The sequence below is a fragment of the Protopterus annectens genome, chromosome 12.part0, assembly GCF_019279795.1.
Source record: "Protopterus annectens isolate FY-2018-M chromosome 12.part0, PAN1.0, whole genome shotgun sequence".
Classification (NCBI taxonomy): domain Eukaryota; kingdom Metazoa; phylum Chordata; order Ceratodontiformes; family Protopteridae; genus Protopterus; species Protopterus annectens.
Window position 1 is genome coordinate 1,412,331,475 of NC_056746.1, and position 12,578 is coordinate 1,412,344,052.

The 12,578-nt window shown below is 41.0% G+C and overlaps 1 protein-coding gene across 1 annotated transcript in view; it reads right to left on the reverse strand.

Moving 5' to 3' along the window:
• Positions 1-12,578, reverse strand: part of DHX35 (DEAH-box helicase 35) — an 844,978-nt gene that overhangs the window by 456,423 nt on the left and 375,977 nt on the right. The window contains exon 11 of the mRNA XM_044090458.1: positions 8,043-8,201. Within this exon, the coding sequence (XP_043946393.1) occupies positions 8,043-8,201 (159 nt within the window). The remainder of the gene's footprint in view (positions 1-8,042; positions 8,202-12,578) is intronic.

The window sequence follows — 12,578 nt, forward strand, 5'->3', positions numbered from 1 at the left end:
TCTTTATTTAACTGCAGGAATGTTTCTACTCTGTGGAAGTTATCACCGTTTCAAACTGTTAAAATCACTTTTTCTTTTTGACTTGACTGCATTTTGAATATAGTAGACAATATCCCTGGATACATCTTAAAACATTATGAAGTACAATTTAGCCACACCCCTAACAACGCTGTTCAATCTCAGCCTCCATACAGGTTCTGTACAAAGCAAATGGAGAACAACTACAGTCATTCCCCTGTATAAGGAAGGACCTTCCACAGACCCAGGAAATTACAGACCCATAGGTCTGACCAGCCTCGTATGCAAAGTCATGTAAAGGAATATCATAAAATTAATCAATCAGGAAACAGGGAACCTTCAAACAATAGACTCATCTCAGTTTGGATTCATCAAGGGCAAGTCATGCTTGCTCCACCTGGTGGATTTTTTTTAAAAGGTCAACAAAGCAATGGAAGAAGGCAAAATGATACATACCTCATACCTCCACTTAGCCAAAGCTTTTGACAATTCCCGGCTCAAGCACAGTATAAAAGCTAAATAAACTATGAATAAACCCCTATGTCACCTGCTGGATTACCAAATGGCTCACAGAGAGGACACAGATAATCAAAACATGGGAGGTTACCTCCACAAATAGACCAATCACCAGTGGAGCCCCCCAGAAACTCTGGCATCTACGTATCTGAAGTGCAAGCCAACACTAAAGGGCTCTGACTAAGTTTGCAGAATACTGCAGGCTACAAGCAGTCACTGAATCCCCAAATGACTTAGCCATCCTGTGGGAAGGTTTCTCACAAATAAATAACTGGTGTCAAAATCATGGTCTGAAACTAAATGCCAAAAATGTATTGCTGTATACTTTGGGAAGTCATCTACCCCAGGGTACTACTACGTTGACAAAATGTCCCTAAGAGTTCCAACAGTTGTTCAGGATTTGGGAACAGGTGGACAGTGACCTAACTTCTGAACGTGTCGATTATTGCAAGAAAGTCCTTCTATATTGTACAGCTTATAAACAAAGGGATTGTGTCCATATCTAGGGATGTCACTGCCCCCCTTTAATCAGCCTTCATTAGGCCAGTCAGTGAATATAACACCCCCTTTGGTATGCATATGTCCAGACACATACAACAACTGGAACGCCCGGAGAGATACCTTACTAAATGGATACAAGGCTTAAACAACATGTCCTAAATGAACTGTCTCAAAGGCCTGTCAATATGCTTGGTATCTTACAGGCTGCTAAGAGGTGACCTGTGTCTGGTATACAAGGCATTCTCCAACCCAATACTGACAGATTTACTGCACATCAAAGATGGCATCAGAAATAATCAGTCTAGGGATCTAAATTAAATATCAAAAAAATGGATTGGTGGAATAGGTATAGTTCTCAGAGGATACCGCTGCTATGGAAAAGACTCTCCAGCCATATAAAACAAAGTTCGGCCCTGTCCATTTTCAAAAGCAACTTAGATGTATGGATGGAAAAAAGAAAAATTTCCCAAGGACTGCCCCCTGTACTACTAATGGATGGACAGATGCAGCTCCTAACTGCTTTATGCCATGCATGTGTCACCTCAAATTATTCCAGTTATTCTCACTAGCGGTAATATATAATTACTGACCATGGGGTGGGTAGGTCAATATGTAACCAAATGGGATAGGTTATATTGAGAAGAAAAAGGGAAACTGGCTAGGCTTAAAATGGCCTGCAAGGGCAGCTAGTCTAGTACTAACTATGGGCCTATGAACCTAGTAGCGATAGCACTATGAAATAGCCATCAGTATACTATGATCCAAGATACTGCTATGAAGAGAAATGTAGTTTCACTGTGACATTCTTGTTTCAGTATTATTTTCAGAGAGTAGCCAAATGCTTTTCTTTCAAGCTTCAAATGTCAGCAATGTTTGTAATTTGGGCTTGTTTTTCAGCATTTTATGAGTCAAATTGAATCTGCTGAAATCTTGCTGTAATTATTTTTAGGTTCATAGGTTCATACTAGGCTATCTGCCCTAGGGCAATTATAAGCCTAGCCCGATTCTGTATGGCTTACGCCACCCCTTGATTTGAGTATACTGTGCCCTTTTTAAGGTTTAGTTTACTGTGCCTCTGTCTAATAGTGGCACAGGAGTAATCCCTGGGACAAACCTACGATCCCCCATCCACTTATCGAGATTCTTCTTGAAGAGATTCAGTGAGGTGCTCTGCCTCACATGAACTGGAATTCTATTCCAGAGCGAAGGGAGCCTCTGGGTTATGAACCTGTCCCTCCAGCAAGTTCTATTTATTTCTGTGCTGAGGTTCAAGTCCCTCGAGCGTGTGGCTCTAAAGGATTTAGATTTACTGAGGTGGAGCATGTCCATTAATTCTGGATTTGACATAGCTTTGTATGTCAGGCATAGATCGCCTCAAGTAGGCGGTATGCAACTGAGTAGAGCTGGAGTTTTTTAACCGAGCAGCATATGGCATCTGTTTGAGACCCTTGATCCTCTTGGTGAGATACTTTTGGGGTCTTTCTAATTGCTGCAGGTGTCGGGTAAGGTACATCCCAAAAGGGGCATTGTATTCTATGATGGGTCTGATGAGGGATGAATAAAGGGCACAATTACCTCTCTTGATCTAGATGTGAAACCCTTCGTGATGAGGTGGGCTATGTAGAAGGTCTTTCTAACCACTTTGGCAATGTGGTTTTCAAAGGAGAGATTGCTATCAACTTGGGTCCCCAGGTCCCTAATAACTTTCTCTGTACTTAATGGGTTTCCGCCTATGTGGTAATTTGTGGGCACATTGTTTTTGCCAAAGGGTATGACTATACATTTTTTGGCATTTAGCTTTAAACCATGGTGCTGGCACCAGTTTTCTGTCTCTGTGAGACCTTTTTGAAGGATGTTTGTGTCAGCTGGAGAGTTGATTATGGCGCCCAGTTTGCAGTCGTCTGCGAACTTGGTGAGCCATAGTCCTCCCACGTTTGCCTGTACCTCGGAAAAGTATATACCGAACAAGAGTGGTCCCAGGACAGAACCCTGTGGGATGCCACTTGTGACCGGTTTCGAGTCTGACATGGCTCCAGCAACTCTCAATCTGTGGGTTCTGTCTTTGAGCCAGTTTGCGACCCATCTTGTGACATAGGGGTTTATATTTAAGCTGGATAGCTTATCTATGATGCCCGAGTGGGGTATTGTGTCAAATGCCTTTGCAAGGTCCAGATAGGCTGTGTGGACTACCTTCCCTTCATCTATGGCTTTGGTGACTGTTTCAAAGAAGTCAACCAGGTTCAAAAGGCAGGATCTGCCCTTGACAAAGCCGAACTGGGTAGGATCTAGTGTCTGTAGGTCCCCAATGTCTTTGTTTATGAGCTCCATGATGATCCTCTCCATAGCCTTGCAGACTAAGCTAGTCAGGCTTATGGGGCGATAGTTTCCAGGGTCCATAGAGGCTCCACCTTTGTGGAGTGGGACCACTGTTGCTGTACGCCATTCTGTGGGCACATATCCTGTAGTGAGGCTGAGATTGTATAGCTGTTTTATTTGAGGGATTAGTTCCTCTTGTAATTCATGTAGGACGCAACCTGGGACACCATCTGGTCCCATGGAAGCAGTGTTTTTTGCTTTGGAGAGGGCAGCCTTCACCTGAGCATCTGAGATGTTTGGGAGACAGCCCTCTGCCAGGATAGATACTTGCTCTTTTGGGGTGGAGAAGTTTGCACTGAACCTGTCTGCCAGGATATTGGCGATGTCTGTGGGTTCAGTGTATTTTTTGTCGTTTAGAATCAACTCAGAACAAGTCTGGGAGTTGCATCCCAGGTTTCTAACATAACTGAAAAAAGCCTTATGATTGTCTTTGGTGTCCTGTGCAATTTTTCTCTCGAAGATGGCCTTGGAAGATTTTATGAGGGATCGTAATTTTTTGCTAGTACTGATCAGAGATGCCTTCCCTATTAGGGATTTTGCTCTATCATGTAGTAGCTTCCTCCTTCTGTTGTACAGTTTATTTATGGCAGGGTTCCACCAGACTGGACGCCTGCCTTTGGATGATTGGGTCTTGGTTTTGTTTGGGATAGCATGATCCATGCATTCCTGGAGATGTCCGTAGAATGCATTTATATAGGATTCTGCAGTTTGGGCTGTAGTTTCCACTGGCCCTGGGGCCTTGAACGATTCCACTTCAGTTTTGAGAAGTGAGAAGTTCGCTTTTGAGAAGTTTTTCACTGTGGTTTTCTGGGCTGGGGGTGGGGTCGGGATGTGGACATCCAGTGAAATTAATTTATGGTCTGATCTTACCAATGAGGGATATACTTCTGGTGTGGAGCATAGAGTCCCCATGTTGGTAATGATCAGGTCTAGTATGTTGTCCCCTCCTGTGGGAGTGGTGACTAGTTGTTCCATAGCATTTGAGTTTATAATTTCCAGGAATCTTTGGGCTAAGGTGCTGGGGCTTTAGTAGTGCTCCCAGTCAATGTTTGGGTAGTTGAAGTCACCCAATATAATGGTGTTCGGAGAGATCTTCATGTTCTCCAATGTTTTCAGGAAAGCCGAATGGGATTCCTGACTTTGAGAGGGTGGTCTGTAGGATGCTATAAACTGAAAAGCAGTCTTGCCCACTGTTAGTTGCACATGGATGGTCTCCGATACTTCGTGCAATGCCACTAACCTGGAGGTGTGGATATCCTTGATAAATATGGAAACTCCCCCTCCTTTTGTGGCTCGGTCCGGGTTTTGGGGCTGAAAAGCATGATATGAGGTATAGCCTGGTAGTGCTGGGGTGCTCTCTGGAGCCTTGAACCAGGTTTCTGTCACTGCACAGATATCGATGTTCTCCATACTGAGGAGAGCTTCGAGTGCGTGCATCTTGAGGTTAAGACTTCTGGCGTTTAGCAGCATTACCCCTAGTTTCTTGTTCCTTGTGCTGTCTATGGGGGTGGGTTTGACTTTTGAGCCTTGCCTAAAAGAGGCACTATGGGGGTGGCAAGAGCCTTTGCCAATATCCGAAAGCCCAGTGGTGACAGGTGCAAGCCATCCCTAGCGAAGCAACGTGGCTTGTCGAGCATTTCATCCCAGGCTGACAGACACTGGATCCCCTTTGAATGACACCAAAATTTTAGCCAATTGTTAAAATCGATCATTTTGTCTTTGTACTGTGGCATCATTCTAGGTGAGGGTAAGATGCTGCTCAAGGTCAGGGACATACCAGCCTGGGCTACATGATCAGAGAGCTCCTCTATGTCTCTTTTCATGTAGTCCAGGGAGGTACGTCTCAGGTCATTCACACCAGCATGTACAATGACTGAGTCATATTTGTATTTGCTTTGGAGTGACCTGAGTGCTTGCGTTATGTGTCGGATCCTAGCACCCGAAAGGCAGCTCACCGTTACCTTCTCTTTATTCAGCCTGGTGAGCGGGACGTCAGTGTGTCTGACAATAGAGTCACCTATAACAAGAGTATCATGTGTGTTATTCAGCCTTAAGTGCTGTGGCTGCTTGGCACACTGACTTTGTGGGTTATGTGTTGTGTGTGTTTTGTTTTGAGGTAGCGTTTGCTTGGATGTCTGCTTTGGAGGTCTCTGTTGCTTAGGTAGATTTTTATTTAGAGCCTCCGAGTATGTTTTTGTGTATTTATGTGCTTGGTTCGCTGATGTGGTGGGACTATGTGATACTGGAATTGTGTTGTGTGAGGTTACCTTCTCCTCCTGACTGGTTACACCAGTTTTGAGATGAGAGAGCTCAGCCTCCAGTTTGGCTAAATAGTTGCATCTCTCACATATATCTGAACCTGTTTGGAGGAGGAGAGGGTTGTCCGTGTACATGAGACAGTTGTAACATTGCCTCAGAATTCCCAGATTCACCAGCTGGACTGGAGAGGAAACCATTGACTGACCTTTGGACATGCTAGAGTAATACTGAACTGAATTTAAGACGGACCAATAGAGGACAGGGTAATCGTAGAGAGTATAAGAGTAAGTAGTGCTTATGGTTTAATAGTGCTAACTTGTAGGATTACTTAATTGGACCAGTGAAGGGCCTTAGAATGAGAATATGGTGTTTAAATTGAGAGATAGAGCAGTTCTAAGGGAAAAAGTGAAGAGCAGACTTTGTGGAGCCAGGAATAGTTTAAACCCAATTAGGCGGTGCTGCCCATTGTTGCGCTATGCTCAAAAACGTGCAAAACCGCGCAAAAGAGGGTTTTAAGAGAGGAAGATGAAGGAGTTTTGGAATTGACCCAAAATGGCCAATAAAACTACAGTTTCAAGTCAGTAACCACTCCCACAGGGGCAGGCAGGCCGCTCAACGCCCCCCACTGCCACTGATCAACAGAGAGACTTTCCTTTAGCCCAAGCAAAAAATGGCCTCACAGAAACTTACAAACAGTTCAAGAACAGCAAGCCTGCAACTGAACTTTTTTAAATCTCAGAAAAGTGGGAAAAAAGCAAGATTTTTTTTGTTTTTTCAGAGATAGCAGAGGTTAACAAGTATCAACAAGTTATAACAGTGCAGTAAATGACCCCACACAAGAGTGCTAGGCCAAAGACAGATAAAATGCAAGTTTTGAGAAAAAGCGATTTTAAAAATAAGTGCAAACAGGAAATTCAGTAAACAGCTCTAGGTTGTGCTCTAAATACAGTTACTAATGCAGAAATCAAATTTAACAAGCCAGAAAATGCTCAAAATAGGCGGCTATGCAGAAAAACTTAGCAAATAAACAGAGGAAAAATACTAAAGTCTCAAAAGTGGCTCCTTTCTTCTCTCAGCGTTTTCTCCTCTTGGTGGGTGCTTCACCAACAGCCAACAAGCCTGAAAAGACGCCAAAACCATGAGGCAACCAGGTTTTAAGAGAGGAAGATGAAGGAGTTTTGGAATTGACCCAAAATGGCCAATAAAACTACAGTTTCAAGTCAGTAACCACTCCCACAGGGGCAGGCAGGCCGCTCAATGTTTTTCACTGCCACTGATCAACAGAGAGACTTTCCCTTAGCCCAAGCAAAAAATGGCCTCACAGAAACTTACAAACAGTTCAAGAACAGCAAGCCTGTAACTGAAGTTTTTTAAATCTCAGAAAAGTGGGAAAAAGCAAGATTTTTTGTTTGTTTTTCAGAGATAGCAGAGGTTAACAAGTATCAACAAGTTATAACAGTGCAGTAAATGACCCCACACAAGAGTGCTAGGCCAAAGACAGATAAAATGCAAGTTTTGAGAAAAAAACGATTTTAAAAATAAGTGCAAACAGGAAATTCAGTAAACAGCTCTAGGTTTTGATTCCAAAAATGTTCTTCTGTGTATTTTCATTGCTATGGATCCACAGCATATACTTATTATACCTAATATATACCACTTTATCCTGAAATTCACCCTACAATAAATATAATAAGTTATTAGATAGAACAAATATAATTTAGTAATACTAACCTAGAGCAAAATTAACAATGTATCAATGAGAAAGGAATAAAAATGTGAAGATGATGCAGGACAGGAATAGCCAAAATGCATTAATAGAGAATAAAATAAACTATTAATCTTTTACTTCTCCTTTCAGCTACTCCTGTTAAGGGTCGCCACAGCAGATCACTTGCCTGCAGAACAAGTGGGAGTACAGTTTTTTACAGTGTCGAGTTGCCAGCCCAGCACTCAACCTTCCTTAGAAGGCACACACATGCACACACACACACCTAGGGCCAATTTAGAATTTCCAATCCACCTGCAGCACGTCTTGGGAATGTGGCAGGAAACCGGAACACCCAGAGAAAACCCATGCGAACACAGGAAGGACATGCAGACTCCGCACAAAAGGTATCCCAGCTGAGAATCAAACCAGATAACCTCTTGCTGTGAGGCAACAATGCTAACTGCTGCACCACTGTGCTGCCCAATAAAATAAACTATTGACAGAAATTATCAAAGTATCAAATAATACAGGTACAGTAAAGACAGAAAACAAGAGCTTGGTGCTTTTTGAAGAACTTCTGGTAACATAATGTACCCAGCATGCTGAAGGCTGTACCACTACAGAAGACAATGCAAGGACAGACCAGACCTTACAGGACACTTACCTTTCTCACATTATGTGAAACTCTTTCAAATACTTTCATCTGTTCGGATGAAGGTAGCCCAGCATACATTGGGAGGATGCGCAAGTGCTTCTGCATACCTGAACGAGCCAGGAGACGTGCCTGCTCTATCAGCATGGAAACCACAGTTTCAACTTCTTCCTTTAAATGGGACACATGGCACAAGAACACTGAAGTTAACACTTTTACAACTGCATCACCATGACAAGACCTATGTACAATGTAATCTACCACTTCTAAGACAGCAGGAGTTCCATTTATCAAATACAGGGAGCAAACATCACTCAGTATTCCCTAATTAATACAATGAATACCATCCAGGTTATAATGATTAACCTGAGAAGCACAGACTCGTACATTTGTAGGTTGCCTCTTCCAACATGCAGCTGCCTTTCACAGGTAATGTATCACTTGCATGTATAAACAGCTGAGCTCAGCTAACCTACAAAAAAGCAGTTATGACAGACAATACAACAAATGATTTTCAAATGCAGTAGCAGACACTGTGTAAGAATTCTAACTCACAATTTGGACCAAGGAACTGTGCAACCAATTGGAAACATACGACCATATGGGCTCTGAAATTAATGGAGATATGAGTTTGTGTGTTTTTGTTTTGGCCAGAATTTTTTTGAGACACTTTATTTCAGTATTGCATATCTCAAGATCTATTAGCAATTGAAGGTGAGGGGTGTTTGCAGCCCAACTGCTTAACAATTAAAACCTTTTGTCTTCAGCTCTGCAAGAGTACATTGCTCTAAATCAAGAAACTACATCATTCAGGTGGGCTTCATTAAACTATCATCTCCAACAAAATGTTTCCCTGCTTTATTTATTTATGTTCAATGTATGTGACTTAAGGAGGCAGATCTGGTGGACAGAGTGCCAGAAGGAAGTTGAGGATACTGTTCATGAGAAGTCAGCAAAATTACTCCAAAAACAAAGTATATTCATAAGGCAAAATGGCTGTCTGTGGTGGTATTAGAAGTGTCACAGGAAAGAAGGACAGCAAAAGATAGTGACGAAAGAAAATTATATTAAACTGAATGCAGAAGTCCAGGGAAGAGAGAAGGATACATACCGAAATGAGGAGTGCAAACACCTGGGAAGAAGATGATAATACAGGAAAGACAAGAGATTTCTTCAAAAATCTTGATAGGTTTAAAGGAAACTTTAATGCAAAATGAGTAAGACAATGCAATGGCGGGTGGGATGTTACACAAGCAGAATACATCGAGAAGCAGTGGCAGGAATATAAAGAAGAACTACATAAGAAGGACTAACATCACTAGTAAATATTAACAGCATGTCGCCCGATCTAAAGCCAGGTATCTTGAAGAGTGTAGTAAAATGGAACCTAGAAAGTCTAGAAGGCTAAAGGAAGTCATGGAATTCCAGAGGAAGTGTTTAAAATCCTGCTAAATGATACTTTTACAATGCGACTCGTAATCTGCGAGCAAATCTGGCAAACATAGCAGTGGCGAATGGATTGGAAAATGTCAGCTTAAATTTCAGTCCCAAAAAGGCAATGCTATAGATCCTCAAATTATCAAACAGTTGTGCTTATTTCACATGCCAGTAAAGTAATACTTAATATCCCAAATGCAAGAGTCCATCAATATACAGACCAATGACTGCCAGATACACAGTCTAGTTTTAGAAGAGGTAAAGGCACCAGAGGACAAAATTGCCAACATCCATAGCGTATCAGATAAAGAAAGGGAGTTCTAGAAAAATAATTATTTTTATTTTATTTACTATGCCACAGCCTTTGATTCTGTGGACCATAATCATATGGGGCAAATTCTTAAAGGAATTGGGATATTGGGTCACTTTATTTACCTCCTGAGAAATCTGTATGCAGAACAAGCAGCAGCAGTGAGAACCAAATAAGGAATAAGTGACTGGTTCAAAACTGGGAAAGAAGCATATAGTCATATATTGTCATCCTATTTATTTAATTTATATGCTGAATGTTGTATCTTTCGGCTTTTCCCGGTTAGGGGCCACCACAGCAGAACTCCGGTCCACTAATGATTGGCAGTAGATTTTTACGTACCGAGTTGCCAGCCTTGACGCACAACCTTCAACGAAGTACGCCCATTCATGCATGTTTCCACACAGAAGATGCTTTAGATGAGAATAGAACAGGACAACGTCTTACTGTGAGACGACAACGCTACCACAGCACCACCATATGCTGAATACATTGTGCAATATCCTGGGTAGGATGAATCTGATGATGGAATTAAAACTGCCAGGGGTAATATTAGCAATCTCAGATAAACAGATGATACTACTCTGATGGCTGAAAGTGAGGATTTGAACAATCTGCTGATGAAAGTGAAACAAAGCTCAAAAGTTGGTTTGCTGTTAAATATTAAAACAACCAAGGTTATCTTACCCAGTCCTAAGTTTGTTTTATTTTTTTCAAACAGAAGGGAAAAAAGTGGAAGCCCTGACTGATTTTATTTTTCTGGGATCAAAATTTCTCTACAGATGGTGACTGCAGCCATTAAATTAAAACATACTTACTTCTTAGGAGGAAAGCTATAATAAAACCTCACATTGTCAACAAAGGTCCATACAGTCAAAGCAATATTTCTCTCAGTAATAGCACACAGCTGTGAGAAATGGACAATAACACTGAGTGCTGAAAAGTCAGTCCTTCTGAACTGTCATGCTGCATTATTAAATCGTCACATTTTAAGCTGTAACGTGAGTTTACACATATTAATAGTATCACTCCAAAGTTAAATAATTCTCTCAATTTCTGCCTTTCCTTAAACATCACTCCTCCTCCTGAATATTATTCACTCTATTGTTTCCACAAATTTAATTTATTTCTATAAATTTCGCTCCTTTCCTTTTCTAAACATGCCACCTCTTGTTTTATTTCCTTTATGTCAGGTATAGATTTTTATTTCTATTTTCTAGTAATCGTTTTTTTTTTTTTGGTAGAAAATAACATTAACCCAATTCCAGCTCAAAATAATCACTCTTTAGTTACAACCATTTGCTACTCACACAGCATTTCCATCTAAGTATCTTCTAGGGAATTTTTAAAAATTGCCAGCTTATTATATTCCCAAAAACATATTCCATATCGCCTCTCTTCCAATCACACCTTCAACATTTGCCATCTGCCTGATAAAAATCCTCAGAAGTATACCTTGAGTATAAAAATACATAAACAATGTTATGCAAACAATAAAAAACAACTGTGACCCAATGGAACCAAAAAAAGGGAAAAGCAGGTAAAAAACTTTTATTCTCTCTAGCGCTTCGGTGTTACCACCTTCAAGGAATAATATTTAATGTTATGCAAACATCCTAAACCTTCTGGACTTTTTTGATTACGAGGGAGCCTTACAAATTTCATCTTATTGTTCCTTTGTAAGCTGCCTTTCTATAATCTTTTCCCAGTCTTTTCTAACCTGCTCTGATTGATTCTTACAGTTATGCAGTATTTTATAAGCCCTACTAATTACCTTTTTAACCGCAGATTCTGTTCCAGACACAACTAAAAACTTTACCAGAGCTAGTCCTTCATTTAGCATCCCCCTTTCCCTTTGTCTATAATATGTCGTCAATAACTGACAGGGAAGACAGTCTCTAACCTGCAGTCCAAACATCTTCTTAGCCTCATCCCACTCAACTTCCTTTCCCTCCCAAGCTGGTTGCTAATATCTTGGCTCCTTTGCTAGTTTTCTCTAGTAAATTCCAGACCCTACTTGCCTATTTTCTATATTCCTACTTGCAAGCACCCCCTACTGCTGAAAAATGTATTCATGTTTACACTTGCTTACTTCTTAAAATGCCTTCTGCTATTTTATAAATGTAATATTCTGTACAATTGTTATTCTGCTTAAGACTACAATCCAAAATCCTAGTCTCTCTTAACCTCTCAAACTCCCTCTTACACGTTCATAGGCCCATAGGTAAATATTAGGCTAGCTAACCTTGCAAGCCATTTTAAGCCTAGCCAATATCCCTTTTTGTGCTTGAAATAATCAATTCCATTTGGTTATAGATTGACCTTTCCCATCCTATCCTATGTCAATAACTATACATTACCCCTAATGAGAATAAATGGGATAATACTAAAGATAATTTGAAAGGACCCATTCATGGGATAAAGCATTTAGGAGCTGTGTCTGTCCATTAGTAGTACAGGGGACAGTCCCGGGGGTAAATTTTCTCCTTCCCAAGCAAATACTGAAGTTGTGCTTGAAACAGACAGTAATGAACTTTGTTTTATGTGGATAGGGAGTCAGTTCCATAGAAGTGAAATATACATGTCACTCCATACCATTCCGCTGATGTTGCAGAAGACATTTAGATACCTAGATAGAGTATTTCTAATGCAATCTGACTTGCTGATATGTAGTAAGTTCATCATTAGGTCACTGTCCATATAAGTTCAAAAATTCTGAACAACTGGGTCAACCCTTAGGGGCATTTTGTCAATGCGGTAGTTCCCTGGGATGGATGACTTCCTAAAGGATACAATAATTC